This window comes from Rhamphochromis longiceps, linkage group LG19 (genome assembly GCF_057381845.1).
Source record: "Rhamphochromis longiceps isolate RC_006_pf linkage group LG19, R_longiceps_female_GT1.1, whole genome shotgun sequence".
Classification (NCBI taxonomy): Eukaryota; Metazoa; Chordata; class Actinopteri; order Cichliformes; family Cichlidae; genus Rhamphochromis; species Rhamphochromis longiceps.
In genome coordinates this window covers 21,207,050-21,225,054 of record NC_140575.1, presented here as the reverse complement: position 1 = coordinate 21,225,054, position 18,005 = coordinate 21,207,050, and the positions used below count along the sequence as shown (strand labels likewise).

The window sequence follows — 18,005 nt, the reverse complement described above, 5'->3', positions numbered from 1 at the left end:
AATGCACTAATGCTGGGCTAGTGAGCGGTGTGTGATCTTCATATGTTCATGTTGGTTGCCATGTTTACCCGCCTGAGGTATTGGTACTGGCCAGACCAATTAGACGCGAAAACAGCCCTATATATAATCAGTCAACATTAGCTTTAGAAGAAGATAGGTGCTATTTCCTGCTTAGATTATGTAGCTTTTGTTAGAGTTAATTTGGGGCACCAAAAATTAAATTTAGGCCCAAGTTTCACATGTGACAGAGAGCTGTAAATTACTTGCTTCAGGGAACTCAAAATGTTTGCTGGTGGTGTAATGGTTCCATTTTGGCACACTTTGGTGCCTTGTAACAAATGAGCACAATGTACCCATCTTATGATGCTCAAATTATCTCAAACTGGTTTCTTGATCATGACAGTGATGTTCACTGCACTCCCCAGTCACCAGATCTCAATCCAATAGAGCACTTTGGGATGTGATGGAATTGCATATTCATATTATGAATGTGCACCCAAGAAATCAGCAACTGTGTGATTGTATCATGTCAAAATCTCTGAGGGACGTTTCCAGCACCTTGTTTAATTAATGTCACAGGGGGTCCAATCCAGTACTAGCAAGATGCACCGAATAAAGTTGTTTCCAGTATATTTAAACAGAATAACATGACACAATGAAACTGTGTTTGAATGACTCACTGTACAATACTTTTTCATATGAGCATTAAATCTTATCAGGAGTATTGCTATTGCTAACCTCACTGTCACGTTCAAAATGAATCAGTGAAATGCTGATTAAAAAAAGGACATGAGATCTAATTTATGCAGAAAAACTGTGCTTGCATTGGTAACGCTTATGTTTGTACAGGAGATATACTCATGTAGTTTTTTTTTCTTCTCACTTTCACTTCCCACACAGTGCAGTCTTTGTTTCTGTAAGGCTGTGTGCATTATTGTATTTAAATAAACGGAGGATGAATGCAAGCAGAAAGCAGTTAAATATCAGCCTACGCCAACACTGAAACGGTTTCATTTGTGGGGACAGATGTACAAAGCTATTGTGCCATATAAGTAATATTCAGCTGACATGGTTTGCTTTTCTTTTTCCGTCTGGCGAATGAAGACACTGATGAAGAGTCAGATGGTGCCATTCATTCTCTGCAGCATCTGCAAAGCTTTCTGAGATAAACATTTCACATGCACAGGCTAAATAAATCACAACTCGAATAAACACACGGCTGCAAATCTCCAAACCAGTCTGCTGCCATTGTATTTAGATGTGTTAAGATCATATACAATTCATTTCATTTTCAAACCGTAGTGTATCTTAAAATAGATCCAATTAAAATGTCCCTTAAATCTTCATCAAAGTCCTTTTGGATTACTTTTCCAAAAGTCGTCCAGCTGATTTTCCACACATCAAAAAAAAAGTGAAGTTGGACCTCAAAAATGTCACCAAGTTAAAAGCAATAACTCAAAGTTCATCTTATAAATCCTCCTTAAAGTGCAATGTCGCAATAAAATGATTAGATAAGAATAAATACTCTGCACTACAATTGCACACACGCACAGAGATGAGGAGTTCCACTGGGTTTGTGCTGCATAAGATGATGATGATGAGGAGGAGTGTTCAGTTCTGGGCTGTTACAGGCAGCGAGGAGTGCAGATTAAGGCGCACCAAGTTTGGTAACACTGTTTCCTTTCTAAATGTTACGCCTGTGATTTCATGCTTCTGTCCCCCTCCAGCCAATATTCTTCTGTCTGCATCTCTGTGAGTCGGGACACGGTCCTCTGGAAGGCAAATTTTTCCTCTTCGCCGCTGAAGATGGACAGACTGCTGGCTTCTTCCTGTTAGACATTGGACATGTTACAGTTTACTTACACACGACTTTGGGGCAAAAAAAGCCATTAATCAAATGGTGGCAGTCTAATAAAACGATACAACCTCCTCACTCTCAGATCTTTCATCTTTACATGTTCAGACAGATTATTCTATTTTTACACTCGTTCAGTGTTGTATTTATGGGTTTAATAGTTTCCAAATTAGATGTTCCAAAAGTAAAAATTGGATTTTCATGAAGTGGAAAATAAAATCTGTGGAACCACTAACTTGAATAGATAAATTTTAAGTTAGTATTTCTATTTTGGTAAAAATTATTTCTATGGTAACATGCTTCATCTCTCTTCTGACACAGGAAACAAAACAACCTGTAGTCTTAAATGCTTTTAATTCTTGACTAAGCTACTTAACTTTTACAAACCTAAAGTTAAGTTTGCAAATCTCATAAACCAGCATTTTATTCACAATAGAGCAAACCAACCATATCAAAGGTTTAAACAATGAAAACGTTCAGTGTGAAGAAAAAAAGAACTCATTTTGAATCTGAAGCGACGGCACCATGTTTATCACTGTGTAGCAATCTCTCTTCTTTTAACAACAGTTTGCAAACATCTGGGAACCGAGGAGTCCAGCAGGCTTTTGGGAGAGATATGTTGTCTTATATGCGATGTGAGCCTTTGGTCCTTGTGGGCAAGCATTGTGTTGCTGAAATAGCCGAGACTTTGTTTAGATGGGAGCACATGCTTTTGGGCCCTGAAGATCACAAACATCCAACATTGATACAAAACTGTACCATCAACCCCCAAACGGTCATTGCACATGGCTGCCCCTCCCTCAGCCTGGTTTTTCCTTCCCACTGTCACCAAGGGGGTTCACTTGATTGTTGGGGTTTTCTATGTATTACGGTAGGGTCTTTACTCTATAATATAAAGCGCTTGGTGGCTGCTGTTGTGATTTGGTGCTATAAAAATAAAACTGAATTGAGCTGATTTTTAGCTTCGTCTCTTACACATGGACCTTCAATTTTACATTCAAGGTCATTATTCTGAATTTTTCTACAATTTGTGGTTTTTTTTGCAGATCTCTGCCCATCTTTACTTTTGAGAAACAGCCTTTCTAACACGCACTGTTTATACTCAGTCATGTTACTGACGTGTTGCTAATAAACATAATTAGCTGCAAATGTTCCTTCCAGCGTTCTTTTTAGTATCGCTCACTTTTACAGCCTTTTGTCATCCCCGTGGCAACCTGTTTGAGACATGCTGCTGCCATAAAATTCAACATGAGGTAATAATTTTAAGGAAATAATAAAATGTGTCAGTTTAAACATTTTAAAGTTTTATGTTTTACTGTGAATACGATTTGGGTTTATGAGATTCGCAAATTCTGTTTTAAATGGCCTTTCACACAAAAATGTACACATTAATTTCCACTATTTTATGTTACTAATACACTTCAAGGATGGACTTGTATTTTTTCTAATAAAAAAATGATTTAGGAACAAACTGATACTGGTTAAAATGATTCTTACAGTTTACACAGTATGTGCTGACTTACTTTTAGCTGTGTGCTCTGGGTTTCATTTACTGTCAGCCGTAGGCCACAGAGGCCTTAATCATCTGTGTTTACCACCAAAATTACCCAAATCTGGTTTCTCTGTGGAAACAGAGTCACCGCTTACCCTTTTCAGCCCCAGGTCATCCATCAGGATGTGGCCCTCGTCGTGGCTGTGATCCCCATCTTGTACAAAAATATCCTCCAGCGGGTGATCTGCGAGGATCACCACACGTACCTGAAACGAGACAAATTTAGTGTTAAATTCCCGTGTTTGGTGTTTTAGCGCAGATTTAATGTGCATACAAACAAATGAAGGAATCGTACCTTGTGTTCATAGAGGGCATCCACAAGCGTAATGAGCCGCCTGGCTTGAGTTTTTTTGTTCACGGTCAGCAAAGGAATGTGTCGAATGAAGACTGTGTCAAACAGCCTGGATATCTCTAGGTAGTCACTCGCTCCTAAAGGCTGGAACATTTATATTCAAACATATGTATGAGGTGTCCACAAGCAAGACTTCCCGCACTGGTTTGAGTCATTTTTTCATTTCCATAAGTTTTTCACCAAACTACACTTTGCATAAAATGTTTACTAGAAACTTCAGACTCTGCTGCTTTGTATTAGTCATTTTCTTTCTCTTGAGCATAAGCAGAACCAAAAGCGAGTCAGTCGTTTAAACAGACCCCTTTCATTTCCCATCATTGTGAAGGAAACCAACTAGATTAAAATGCAGGGAGAGGTACATAAAATAAAATACATCTGAATTTATTTGATGTGACGTTAAAGCAATAAAAACTGGTGCAGTAAACATCTGATAACAAGTGTTCGAGGGCTTTGCAGCAGGACTTTGTCATCAGTATGCAGAAAACCAGTCATACTGCAACTCTGAAAACACACACATCTGCACGTTTTTACTAGCAATGGGAAACTAGTAGCTCAAGATTGTGGCGAGTGGTTTGCAAATTTGAAGGAAAAAAACAAAACAAAAAATACTGCAATCTTGTGGTTGAGCATACCATTGATTTCCCTTTTTAATAATAGACTTCTGATACAAAGTCAAAACAAGCCCAATTTGTGCCATAAAATAAAGCAAACTACTTTTTCTCCCATATTAAACCTGCCATACCACATAATCTAAAAATAAAAGATGACAAACAGTAATTATAACATATGATCCATCACACAGTGTGTCTGTAAAAGAGACTCACTCTATCACAAAGCTCCTCAAACGTACAGTCTGCGATGGTCCCGCACGCTTTGTTCAGACGGACTTTTCTGTTGTGGACGTTCAGAACTCTTGGTCGTGTTACTGCAGAAAACATTATGTTCAGCACTTTATATAATGAGCAGGTCATCAGTAAAATGCTGCAGTGACAGAGTGCTATTTTGAAAGCAGACTTACTGTCATTCTGTTTAAAAGCCAGCTCGTCAAACATTTTATCGAGGGTCGTTTCTGCATCAGGTTCACTGGAACTGCAACAGATGTAACAGGGAAACATTAAATAGGAAAAACAGTGCAAATCACACAAAGCAAAATCATCCCCCTGTCTTGTTTTACAGTGAGCATTTCTTACAGGAAGTAGAGTTTTCCAGATGAGGGTCTATTCTGTTTGCGGTAGTCAATCCCAGAGTCCAGGCGAAGAGTATGGCAATATTTCTGCAGGAGGAAAACAAACATTTTACAGATAAATACTGCGATGCCACACGTGGTAGCCTCAGCAGCAGAACATGACTTCACTTTACCTGCAACACTGCAATAAAAGGCACAAAGTTGACTCTCTGCAGGCCGTTTTTATACAAGTCTGAGGAAACAGAAAGAAAAAAACCATTGTCACATTTGCTGTTATCTGGCATACATCTAAATGGCTTTCAAAGTGTTATAGAAGACCGATTACGCTTTCTTGTTTTCTGTAATTTGTAGCCTCAAATCACATTTAAGCTTGTAAACGTGGTCAAGATGACCTGATCATGTTCAAACCAAGCGTCAGAATGAAGAAGAGGGGGGACTTAAGCGACTATGAATGTGGTGTGGTTGTTGGTGCCAGATAGGCTAGTCTATTTAAGAAACTGCTGGTCTCCTGGGATGTTCCCACACAATCATCTCTAGGGTTTACAGAGAATGGTCCAAAAAATGAGAAAATATGGCATGCGCAAATTCAGTGGGTGAAAATGCCTCATTGACTCAGAGCTGACTCAGGTCACAGGAAAGTGGCCAGATTGCTTTAATGTGACAGGAAACTCAAATAACCACTTGTTACAATGAAGGTATGGAGAAGAGCATTTCTGAGTGTTTCTATCGCCTCTGAGGAATATTTCCAGCACCTTGTTGGATCTCTACCACGAAGAATTAAAGCAGTTCTTTCCAACCTCATACTACCAAGGTGTACCTAATAAAGTGCCTGGTGGGTGTATACTCTATACTGTTACAATTTAATTCGGATATCGAGGTCACTGGATGTAAAATTAACCCCTGTGGGTTAAAACGCTCTCAGTTTCCAACAGTTTCTTTTTACTCTTGGCTCTCTGTGGTGTCAGTGTGAGCAGATACTCGTAACATCATCGATTCAGGCTCCTAACATTATGGATTTAGCCACAAAACAGCTCAGCCCACTTGCTGTCCAAACCTTGTGCTTGAAAGGGTCAGCCAGTAAGAAGAAAGCTGGCTTAAAAGGAGGGCGAAGTGAGGTAAAATGACTCGTTTTAAACAAATGATGAATGAGTAAGACAAATAACAGTTTGACATAGCATAACTGTTACAAATTTTAAATACAGTGGTCCCTCGTTTGTCGTGGGAGTTACATTCTAAAATTAACCCGCAATCGGTGAAATCCGCAAAGAAGCCAGCTTCATATTTTACAATTATTCTAGATGTTTTAAGGCTGTAAAACCCCTCACTACACACTTTATACACTTTTCTCAGACAGGCATGAAGATTTTCACACTTTTCTCTCTTGTTTAAACACCCTCAAAGTTCAAACCTTCATAGAAAAATAAGTCCAGTATTGTAGAATGAAACCAAAGATCAAACCCTGTTTTCAGGTTCAGAACATGGGAATAGAGCAGCTGCGAGAGAATTCAACATTAATGAATCAGTGGTACGGAAGTGGAGGAAGCAAGAAGGATGAGTTGAGAAAAGTTTGACTTATCTGACTGTTTGGTTTTGCCTAATGTGCCTTATATTCCAAAAAATACGGTAACGTCTACCTTCCTTAACCATGTCCAGAAGTCCTACTTTTTATGCGATGGATAGCATCTTCCTCTGCCTTTTGGGTGCTACCGCAGGCGCCTTTGACGGTGCAAAACGTTTTATCGACATTGTTGTGTTTGTTGGGGAGAAAACTTACAAACATACAGTGCAGCACTTCAGAGTCACACTGCTAGCGATCGAAGATTTATGTAAATTTGACAAGCTGAACGCATTCTGTACTGGACAGGAGACGCAGCACGAGTTTGATTGACAATAATAATAACTTTATTTATAAAGCGCTTTCAAACAAAGTGCTGTACAATTAAAGAGATAAATAAAATAAAAGTGATACATAGCAATACAGGTAAAAGATACAATACAAGTTAAAAACAGTAAACATTTAAAAACTAAAAGCCATAGAATTAAGACATTTAGGATAGGGTGAACAAATGTGTCTTCAACTTAGTTTTAAAAACCTCCACAGAGCATGCCTGCCAAATATCTTGAGGGAGGTTGTTCCACAGAAACAGGGCACGAAAAGAAAAAGCACGCTCTCCAATTGTCTGTTTTCTGGCTCTAGGAACTTTTAAAAAGGCCAGAGTCCTGAGATTGTAGAGCACGGGATGGGACATAAAGGTGTAAAAGGTCGGAGAGGTATGAAGGTGCCAGTCCGTTTAAAGCCTTGTAGGTGAGCAGCAGGACCTTAAAATCTGCTCGAACCTGACAAGGTAGCCAAAGCAGAGATCTAAGAACAGTGGTAATGTGCTCAAATTTCCCAGTTCTTGTTAAAATGCGAGCAGCTGCATTTTGCAATGGTCTACAGCCAATCAGGACGCAGAACACAATGTGCTGTAACAACAACAAAAATAAAAAGCATGCAAAATTGCACAAACAAAAAAAATTAAATCAGTGAAATAGCAAGGCCGCGAAAGGTGAACCGCGTTATAGCGAGGGACCACTGTAACACAATATTTATTATTGCAGTTGTTTTTGTCAAATGATGTATGCACATGTTTTCTTTAATATGATGAATAATTTCCTGAATGTGATTATAGCTTATACATTTCTGATTACAATCCCATATGATTGTGCTTTAAAGGCATTATTTGTTTTTTTATGTAAACCAAAGGAGTTTTAAGCCGTGTTAAGAACACATTTATAATCATATTACACTAGACATTACTTACCTACAGGCGGACGATTAGAAGTAGCCACAACAACAACACCGTTTAGAAACAGATTCTCAAAAAGCTGCTTGAGAATCATGGCGTCTGCAATATCAGTGACCTGAAATGTGGGTAAAGCACAACAACATGATTGTTACATGAGGTTACATGTTATAGAGACTAAATGTTTTTTTACAAGATGATTTAAAAGTACCTGAAACTCATCGAAGCACAACAGACAAGCCTCCTCACTGATTTCCTCTGCAACCGGAGCAATGGGATCATAAGACTTGGCCATTTTTCCTGCTTTCCTTTTTGGCATACTCTGTTTCAGCCGATGAATCCCTGTAGATTGAAAAGATAAATGCAGTTACTGTTAATCGTAAGTCTGTAAGAAGAGACAAATACAGATCCCAGAAAAACCAAGTGGAAAATGCAAACTACCACATTCTTACAATATTATAATATTAAATATTTTATGTATAATAAGCATGCAATAGGGTTAGGGTAACATATAGGGTAACATATATTGTTTTGCACAAGACTCTTTCTCTTCTATATGGCTTTCTGCACAGGATATTGGAAAAAGTTGCCATTATTAAATAATTGTTTCTGCACAACTTTCTCTCACATCGTTGTGCAGGAATTTTGCGCCCTCCTCTTTACAACATACGTTTCGTTCATTGAGGTTTGTGGGGTTTTTTGTTCATTCCCAACCCTCTTAATGTCCCACCACAATATTTCAGTTAGCGTGAGGTCTGGATCATTACAACACTGATTCTTGTCTTCTTCAGCTGTTCTGTTGTAGGTTTCCTGGTGTTCTTGGGATCGCTTGTTCTTGGTCCAGTTTGGACCGAGCTTTAGCTGTTGGACAGATGGCCTCACATTTGACTCTAAAAGGCTTTGTTATAAAGATGAATTCACGGTCAGCTCAATGAGCACAGTGCCCAGGTCCTGTGGCTGCAAAGCAAGCCCAAATAATCACCCCTCCACCGCTGTGTTTACAGTTCTTATGAGGTGTTTGTGCTCATATGCTGAGTTTAATTTGCTACTTACCCTCTTAATTGCTATGGAAGCAGTAAGGCTGTACTTAGAGTCCTCTTAAATCTTTCGTTTCACATGACTGTATGTGAAGTACTGCTTAAACTGGAGGAAATACTACAGTATTTCAAAGGTAAATGTTTTGAATCTCCACAAATCAAATCACAGAGAAATAAATTTAAAAAACAAAACTGTGTCTCATGCTAGAGCTTTTACCATTAGTGACAAGTGGATTTTCGTAAATACACAAAAATCCTTACACAGCTACGTTTAAGTGGCAGGAGTGGCACGATATATCCAAATGGATTATGTACTGATGTAGAAAAAAATATATATTTGCAATCTTCTTTAACGGCACAGATACAAGAGACTTGATTTATCTGGAACAAAACTCCAGTATTTCTTTTTGCCAATAAAACAAACACACCTTATCTTCCCCCACATGTTCACTAGAAGCAGAGAAAGTCCAAAGTTGCATTGATAAACACAGCTCACCCCCCCTTTTTCTCTTAAATGCAGCTTAACTAACAACTGTACTCACTTTTATGCACGTCTAACATAAAACCATGGAAATGAACCCTCTTTTTGTTCTCAGTCTCCACATATGAATAAAACATGTCCATGACCATCGTCTTCCCCGTGCCTGAAACAAACGAACAAAACAAAAAGATCTTCTGAGTTTGGAAAAAATCTTAATTTCATTACATTGAGATATGCAATTCTGTGAGTTCCATGGCTTACCAACATCACCGTAGATGTAGTAACCTTTGGGAGGCTTTGGTTTTGTGAAAAACTAAAAGATGCAGAGACAAGTAAAAATGAGCAAAAATCATCATTATAAACTAATATAGACAAATAGATGGCAAATTATTTAGGAATCTTTCACTAATTCCTTTTTTTAAAGTGTGACCTGAACAAAGCATGCCCAACACACAGGCTTTTTTTTTGAAGGAATCACACCCAGTAAGAGCGCAAGTTATGTCAACAAAGCCTACAGCTGATGAGACTGAGTGAGAAGATAAGAGAAACACTGTAGAGTCAAATTTTAAAAAGGCATGCTGCTGAAATTATCAGCAAAGAAGATAAAGCATGAAAGAGAGCCGCTCTTACGTTCCTCAGATTTATGTCACACAGTGGTAACCTAATGAATGTGAAAAACAGAGCACAGGCAGGGTGGAGTGTGTTGACAGGATGGACAAGCTGGACTAGAAAGAGTACATCAGAGGGGCAGCTCAGGTTGAGCAGTTTGGAGACAAAGTTAGAGAGGAGAGGCTGAGATATTTTGGACATTTGCAGAGGAGGGACAGTGGATATATGGGATGAAGGATGTTGAATATGGAGTTTTAAGGCAGGGGGAAAAGAGGATGACCACAGAAAAGATTCATGGATGCAGAGGGTTGGTGTGACAGAAGAAGATACTAGGAGCAGGGTGAGATTTAGGCAGATGATCTGCTCTGGCAACCTCTAACTGGAGGAGCAACAGAAGAAGATGAAGACAAAGTAGTAAACTGAAAAACCACGTTTCACAAGTCATCATTAACACTGGACTTTCTGTGTTAATGTTTTTGAATGTGAAACGGTCACATGTAGAGCAGCACAGTGGTGTAACTGTTAGCACTGTTGTACCCTGGGGCCTTTTCAGTTTAATGCATAGTTATTTATATTGCACCAAATCAAAAGAGCAGTCACCTCAAGGCACATATTACATAGTAAGACACAGTTTTCATGTGCTCAAACGGCTTCTCTCCGGGTACACCAGTGTCAAGTGGGACTGGCTCCAGTGCCTGAATTGAATAAGCAGAAAATGGATGGATGGATGGACAGGAAATAGGGAAAATATATCAAATTTATGGTAGGTAACATGGCCAAAGGGACCCCTGTATATATAATCCATCCATCCTCTTTCACTTATCCAATTCAGGGTTGTGGCCAACCCCAGCTGCCATAGTTGAGCACAGGGCTAACACATGTGAGCTACCACTCACATGCACACCTATGAACAATTTAGAATTACTGGTTAACCTAACCCCACTAGGAAGCCGAAGTACCCAGAGAAAAGATACACAGACACGGGGAGAACATGCAAACCCCACACAGAAACGCTCTGGCAAGATGGTGGATTCAAAGCCAGGACCTTCTTGCTGTGAGGCAACAGTGCTAACCCTCCCTCCACTACAGCCACCTACCTGAGTACCTTAGGTCTGAATACCTAAGTATCCTTATGCAAGATGCCCCATTCATTGGAGTGTGAATGCTACACAATAACAGCATTTTATTACTCCAAAACCTTTGTGATACTCTGTGATGCAAAAACACTTCATAATTTGGATAATAACTAAGTTAAAGGCTGAGTAAAGTTGGACAAATGTAAAGATTAATCTCTAATATTGCCAACATTGTAAACCACGTTGCTCTGCACTAATATTCACTTAATATTATTATATTAATAATAATAACAACATAAGTTGGGGCATGCTTCTACCTACCCTGGAGAAGACAGATGTCGGGGTGTTGCTGTATCCTCTCAGAGTTTTGTGCAGCTCGTCCAGTTTCTGCATCACCGCTTTCTGGTGCTCATCCTCCCGCAGCGTCCCATCTCTGATCAGCCCGGTGTAGTGATCCAGGGGGCCGCTGAAGCCGGCGGCGCTAACACCGCTCTCCTCCTCCGCCTGCCGGACTTTCACAGAGTAGCCTTAAAAACCGTAACAACACGCACGTTACCGATAAGTTAGCTCTCCGCAAAGCTTTTAGACCACTACGACAACGATTTTTGGGTGATTCGGACAGTAACGATAACGTTGCTCTGGTGGGCGAATAGGAAGAATTAGCGGGTAACGACTCTGACAGCTCAAAGGGCAGGAAAAACCGACAAGCATAACAAGGTAAGTTTGAACAAAACCTCAAAAATATGCATTATGCCAGGTTAACGTGGAAAAGCGTACACTAACTAATTATGTTAAGTAAAAGCAGGACAAGGTTATGATTAGAGCCGCGGACGGTTACTTTAAACAGTCTAAACTGACTGAAAACAAACCTCACCTCTTCTGTGGAACTCGCTGAGAGATTTCAGCAGCTTTCCGGAGGAATGTTGCTCTTTAAAAAGAAGCCTTAAGCCCAAAGAAGCTGAGGGTGACATCTTCATAGACAGCGGTACGCGCGCCGCCATCTTGGATTCAAATTCTGTCAATCAAACTTTATTAGCAATGACATTTTCAGTCGTTTTTCGGCCAACAGGAGGCGACAATTCACCATGCCAGATTATTTAACAGCACCTTTCATTATATACTGTCCGTATAAAAATAAATACGAAAAACGTAAGTAAAATAATATTGCATTTTAATTATGCGTAGTAAATGTGCTATTGCATCCTAAAAATACATTTTCAAAGGCTATATTATTATTGCGTGTTGCCACTTCATAATGTTATACACTTAATACATCTCTGGGGTTTCGGCTAGTAGTCAGGCAAAAGAAGACCTCTAAAAGCATCACTTTCAGCTCTGGGAAATTGTGTGTTGTTCGGTATAATTACTTAATTTAAAAATGTATTGCTAGATAATTTCTTGAATAATTAAAAAAAACTAATTTGCCTAAATCTCACGCTGCACGAACACCTGATTTGTCCTCTGTGACTGTAATATCAAGTGCAGCAGTATCATTGACTTCACTGTATGACTGTAGGGGGTAAATTAATGCCAGATATAGTCTTTCTTCGCCCACCCGGAGTAAAAAAAAAAAAGGGAAAAAAAGCGTTTATTCAAATTAATGAGTAATACATTTGAAACACAAAATGATAAAACATGCGATCTTCACAGCAAAAATCCACATGGAATTCTTCATATTTTCACAATAAGATTTTAATGTTAACATGATTATTTTGGACAGCAGCTATTTATTTTATTCACTGTAACATATCACAAAAAAATTTCCTGCAGCTCCAGCAGCTCCCTGGTGTTGTTTTTACAAACAGAAAGCCCAAATATATTCAGCGTGCTCTCATGCATAACAAAGAAAAGCCCTGATTCCTCTCATCTGGAAAGCTCGAAGCAGGAATTTTTAAAACATTTTTTTATAATCTGGGTCATTTTTACTTAAGAACATGACTAAGATGATCATTTTGATAGACGTTATAGGTTGATGAATTTATCAACAATTCACCAAAGATCTAAATATAATTTAAGTATAAACCATTTAAAAGCTCACAATAACGCTGAAACAAAAACAAAAAAAGAAAAAAAGAATCGTGTTAAAAATAAATAAATAAATAACAGATATTTAATTTTTATATCAACTGACAGATGCAAATCTGTCTTGGGTCTAATTGTGCCTCCGAAGCACTGAGCCTGAGTTGCAGACAAAACATGGCAGACAACTGTCAGGGCTTACAGGCTTGTTGCCATGACAACAGAGGAGCACTTCTCCCTCTCTCTCCGTCTCTCTGTCTCTTTAATGCACACACACACTGTCACTCGCTCTCTGTCTGTCTCTGTTGTACACACACACACACACACACACACACACACACACACACACACACACACACACACACACACACACACAAGCACACAGACATATATACAGTATTACAGTGGAATCCGCCTTGCTCTGAGATCTGTGCTCTGCTACTGGTAGCAGAAGAAAATATAGGAACCACAGCACGGAGCGTAGGGATACTCCACATCTTCACATCTGCTTTGGATGGTGAGTGCCTGCTAACCGGTTATTGTTTGTTTACATGCTGCATCCTTTCACAAATCTCTTCAAAATACATTTGGAGGCATTGCAAATGGCTTCTTTCCGGTTAGTTGTGCTGCTGCTGGGGGGGGGGGGGGGTTATTTCTTTTATTTAGTAGCTGCTTCTTGTTTCCTTTCTCTTATTTTAAGAATAGGCTGGAAGCTGTCATGATAATGGTAATTCATAGCTGGGTAGCCATGGTGAAGTCAATTTCCCCCCCTCCCTCTGCCACTGCTGAATGCATTAGTCTAATGAGATGTCTGCAGCCTGTGTGCCCAGGAGCAGCAGCAGCACAGCAGCAGCAGCAGCAGCAGCAGCGGTGTGTTAACCAAAGGGAGACTAAGGGGGGCAAAAAAGCAAGATGGCTTTTCCTGCACTGCATGGGATTTAACTTTGTAGTTGCCTTTAGGCTCCTGGGACTTAAAACAAAAGGTTGTGGGCTTTCACAATAGAAGATAGCAGGTAATAGTCACCCCTCCCTCTCTCAGGTTTATTAGTGTGTTACGAGTGCAGGATGGAGGTGCTGTTTCCACCACGGCACATGCATGGCTGCCTTTGTGTGTTGTTTGATTATTATGGTGCTCAGCTGAATGCTGTTTCTCTCAGCACATTGCTCGGCTGAGTTTTCTGCAGGCTCCTAGTGTTTGGATGTTACTGTTGGTACACCTTTGCCAATTGCGTCTGCTTCCTCTGAATTCATGCTAATGCTGCACTCTAGTATGCAGCGGCTACAGAGGAGTATTGATGTGCAACTAAAGTGCATGTTTTCAATGCGTTGCCCTTGCCCTTGTTTGAGCTCACTCATTGTTTCCTTTGTGTCCAGCTACAAATGAGCGTACCTGCAGTGACGGCACAGAAATCAGACGGCAACAACGGTGAGATGCAATCAGCTGCAGTGGCTCCCTCCTTCATTCCCAGCCAGGCGGGGAAGATACCGGGCAGGAAGAGAGGGAGACCTCCGCTCCGCAATGTCGCCAAGATGGATTTTCCTAATCGCTACCCTGAATCGCTCCCTCCACTCAAAGTGCCCAAGAAGAGGGGGAGAAAGCCGGGCTTCAAGGTCAGCCAGATGGGAAAGGGGAAGGGGGGCTGGTGGATGAGTTGTAGTGTGTGTGGGTGCAGTGTGTTTAAAAATACATGTGTATACAGACAGGGAGACTCCATGCCCTTCAGATTTTGTGGGATCCCAGCATAAACAGAGTTGGAGTTAACATCTGTGAGGCTTTGTTCTGTTGTGTTATGGAATTATTTTTTAGCCTAAAGAGGACATTATTATCAGCACATTTGTTTTCTTTTCATACAGGCCAAAGCATGAAAACTACAGTGTTAAACAATCCTAACCCTCCCTGCATGATTTAGTGTGCATAAATAAATGATATTTCCAAAACAGACATAGCAATACAAAACCCCCTTCTTCCTCTCCAGCTCAAACCCAGGATGGTGATGACACCACTGGCTATTTCTCCACCCAGCAGCACCCCAGAGCCCGATATGAGCTCCATTCCTCAGGATGCTGCCACCATCCCCCACTCTGCCACGCCCCAGGTGCTCACAGGTAAAATACAATACGCTGTTAATCCCACTTAAGAAGCTTTAAAGTGCTTCTCTGTTAGCTTAAAGACAAAAAAGCATATGATCTCTTTTTTCCCGTTATGTTTTTCTGCTATTTCTCCTTTCCTTCATTTTCCTCATTTGTGTTTTCCAGTCTGTATCTACATCAACAAGCAGGCGAACACTGGGCCCAACCTGGACAGGAAGAAGATCCAACAGCTTCCCGATCACTTTGGGCCCGACAGACCCTCTGTGGTGCTTCAGCAGGCCGTTCAGGGCTGCATTGACAGTGCTTTCCAGCAGAAAACGGTGTTCACTCTCCTCACGCAAGGCTACGGAGGAGAAAAAATATCAGGTGTTGTACAAAGACCCCCTTCAGGTGTTGTTATCTGTTTGTTTAATAGCTTCTTTAGCACACTCCCTAAGGTGTTACTGGGAGAGAAAAAAATATTAAAGGTTTCATTGTCTGACTTATAAGAAACTTTTGTCTAAGCTGCATTTCAAGTGGTCTTCTGTTTTGCTCTTCCAGCCACATTTGATGGGAAGCAGCATCTTCTGAGCCTCCCCGTGGTGAACAGCATCGACTATGTGCTTCGTTTTCTGAAGAAGCTCTGTCGCAGCTTGCACTGTGAAAACCTTTTCAGTGATCAGCCCATTACACAGCACAGCGGTGGCTCCTACCAGTCAGATGGTACTTCCAAATTAAGTTCTTGAACTAATATAAACAAATACTTTGAATCTGTGGGGGATTTTTATCACTAACAGAAGTCTCCATCATTTCTTTAGCTGAAACATCAATGGCTGATGACTACCATTTAGACCAGTCAGATGGCAAACGCTACTCCGTTGACCCTGGCGATTCCGCTTTCAGCTCCATAAGTTCGTCCTACTCACCAAAGTCCACCTACGGGTTTCGCTCTTCACAGCAGTTCTCTAATGGCTCAGCCTCCATGTGCAGGCAGTCATCCACCAGCCCAAACGCGTTCCCGGAGAGCAACAGGACAGGTATGACACCATCAAGAGATAAATCAAGCATTGATGCGGCCTTTATTTTTCTGAGATACAAAAGTAACTCTCCATCTTTCATTTGTTCTTTCTTGAGGTTATAATGTGTCTTCAGAATCGCAGGAGTCCAAGGCTCCGCCCAATAAAGACCCATCCACCTGGTCTGTGGAAGATGTTGTATGGTTCATCAGGGATGCAGATCCCCAGGCTCTAGGTCCTCACGCAGATGTCTTTAGGAAACATGTAAGTGTTATGCTGCTGATTTACCTGGCTAGACTAAACCTCAGGTCCTCACTGAGTTTCACACCATCTTCCTCTGCCTTTCACAGGAGATAGATGGAAATGCTTTGTTACTCTTAAAGAGCGACATGATCATGAAGTACCTCGGACTCAAGCTGGGGCCGGCCTTGAAGCTTTGCTACCACATCGACAAGCTTAAGCAGACTAAGTTCTGAAAACTGACTACAGTTTGTTAACCTCTTAAATCCAGCAGGATATTTGAGGAAGGTCACATCTGGGGAAGGCAGGTCTGTTAGCCAATGGGAAGAAAGTAGAGTCATGAGGTGTGCCACTTCATTTAGAGTTCCCGGAAGTCAGGTGCATCTGTTCCTTATCTGCCCCAAAAGTACAAAAGCAAATCAGTTATATGAACTACTGAATAACTATATTGTTTCAGTCTTTCATTTATCTCTATCATAAAGGTATTTGTTGGTAACTTTAGCACTTTAACATTAGCAAGGTCACATCACAAGACCATATCCATCTAAATTCTGTACATGTTAGGTTAACTAGTATCACAGATTAGTTTGGTTCTTACATCGTAAAAATCTGCACATATTGATTTTTTCTTTAAAGTTTCTATATCAAACATGATAATGAGCATCATTTAATAAACTTATTATTCATTTGGAGTTATTTTTATGGTCACCATATTCAGCTCAACTTAAATCTTTTAACTCCAGTTTTGGTCTCCACCACCTCCTAAAATGCTAGATGCTCCTTTTTTGTTCACTGTTGGGCTCCTAATTCTGACTGTCAGCCCTTTAGTGCTGAGCAGATGAAGTATAAATGGGTTGTTGAGAGACTCTTCACTCAAATCTGTAGTGGCAAAAAATGACGGTATGAAAAGAAGAAGCTACTTTCAGCTACTCCCTTATTCACAAAGGGTCGCCACGTGTTTGTTTTTTTACACCAGATTCCCTTCCTGACATCCTAAGGCACCTAAGGGATTTGTGTCTCCTTCCAGGATTAAACTGGGGATCTTTAAGTTGTTAGGTGACTGCGTAAACCACTGGACTATGCTATGAGATTGACCCAAAATAGCCAGACAACTAAACAATAAGCAAACACCGTGTAACGGTAAATAAAGCCAAGAGGAGCTGACGATTCAGTCGCTGCATCCATTGTGCACTACAGCCAACCACCTCATACTGATTATAAAACACGCGGGGGCAGAGAGACTCGAACATTTTGACTTTGAACTGGTGCACCTCAGACCTGGACAGCTTACTCCCTCATTGGCTTACAGAGCAGAAATTTTGCTAAGTTTCCCAGAGCTACGATTCATCCCTTCCTCTTGTCTTGTGTCTGGCATAAAGTTTGATCTAAACCCATCATATTGTGGAATACATCCTTCATACGCATTATATAACATATTTGTAATCATTAAAATCTCTTTTGTCTCACAAACCTTCATTGGCAGAACATCTGTCTGCTGCAGATTATATATACAGTATATCCGTCATCAGACAAACAATGTATAACAGAAAACACTTTATACCTTAAGAAAGTCTCATTTTGTCAAATGTCACTATCAGATCTCGTTTTCTCGTTTACCAAGCTGAAAAAACATATCCACGAGTGTATTTAAAAAAAACGGTGCATTAAAGACTACGTCGCTTTTTGATTGAGAGATTTAGAAAATCATTTTTGATACTATTTTTTC

At 40.3% G+C, this 18,005-nt stretch overlaps 2 protein-coding genes across 4 annotated transcripts; one reads left to right on the top strand and one right to left on the bottom strand.

Moving 5' to 3' along the window:
• Positions 1 to 440: 440 nt before the first annotated feature.
• On the bottom strand, positions 441 to 13,232 carry afg1la (AFG1 like ATPase a). Its single transcript, XM_085391507.1, has 13 exons — positions 11,809 to 13,232; positions 11,256 to 11,461; positions 9,511 to 9,562; positions 9,311 to 9,412; positions 7,943 to 8,073; positions 7,750 to 7,849; positions 5,119 to 5,177; positions 4,950 to 5,032; positions 4,778 to 4,848; positions 4,584 to 4,684; positions 3,703 to 3,843; positions 3,503 to 3,613; positions 441 to 1,829 (listed from the first exon to the last, which is right to left on the bottom strand). Exons 1-13 carry the CDS (start codon positions 11,933 to 11,935, stop codon positions 1,692 to 1,694), a joined length of 1,422 nt encoding a protein of 473 aa, XP_085247633.1. The 5' UTR covers positions 11,936 to 13,232; the 3' UTR covers positions 441 to 1,691.
• Positions 11,468 to 16,876, top strand: LOC146646661 (sex comb on midleg-like protein 4). 3 transcript variants are annotated; one of them, XM_085391509.1, is made up of 8 exons: positions 11,468 to 11,651; positions 14,328 to 14,564; positions 14,930 to 15,059; positions 15,210 to 15,410; positions 15,585 to 15,746; positions 15,842 to 16,060; positions 16,158 to 16,303; positions 16,390 to 16,876. In XM_085391509.1, exons 2-8 carry the CDS (start codon positions 14,334 to 14,336, stop codon positions 16,513 to 16,515), a joined length of 1,215 nt encoding a protein of 404 aa, XP_085247635.1. In that variant the 5' UTR covers positions 11,468 to 11,651; positions 14,328 to 14,333; the 3' UTR covers positions 16,516 to 16,876. The 3 variants fall into 3 exon arrangements, with proteins under 3 accessions (XP_085247635.1, XP_085247634.1, XP_085247636.1); XM_085391508.1 differs by lacking the exon at positions 11,468 to 11,651 and adding an exon at positions 13,334 to 13,470; XM_085391510.1 differs by lacking the exon at positions 11,468 to 11,651 and adding an exon at positions 13,522 to 13,966.
• The last annotated feature ends 1,129 nt before the right edge of the window (positions 16,877 to 18,005 follow it).

Bases quoted from the DNA above. Each gene is read 5' to 3' on its own strand.
- LOC146646661 (XM_085391508.1), top strand. The intron at 15,411-15,584 runs GTGTTGTACAAA...TTGCTCTTCCAG, and splicing joins CGGAGGAGAAAAAATATCAG to CCACATTTGATGGGAAGCAG. The intron at 15,747-15,841 runs GTACTTCCAAAT...TCATTTCTTTAG, and splicing joins TGGCTCCTACCAGTCAGATG to CTGAAACATCAATGGCTGAT.
- afg1la (XM_085391507.1), bottom strand. From the start codon at position 11,935: ATGGCGGCGCGCGTACCGCTGTCTATGAAGATGTCACCCTCAGCTTCT. The intron at 9,563-11,255 runs GTAGGTAGAAGC...TGCATCTTTTAG, and splicing joins CGACATCTGTCTTCTCCAGG to TTTTTCACAAAACCAAAGCC. The intron at 8,074-9,310 runs GTGAGTACAGTT...TTCAATCTACAG, and splicing joins TATGTTAGACGTGCATAAAA to GGATTCATCGGCTGAAACAG.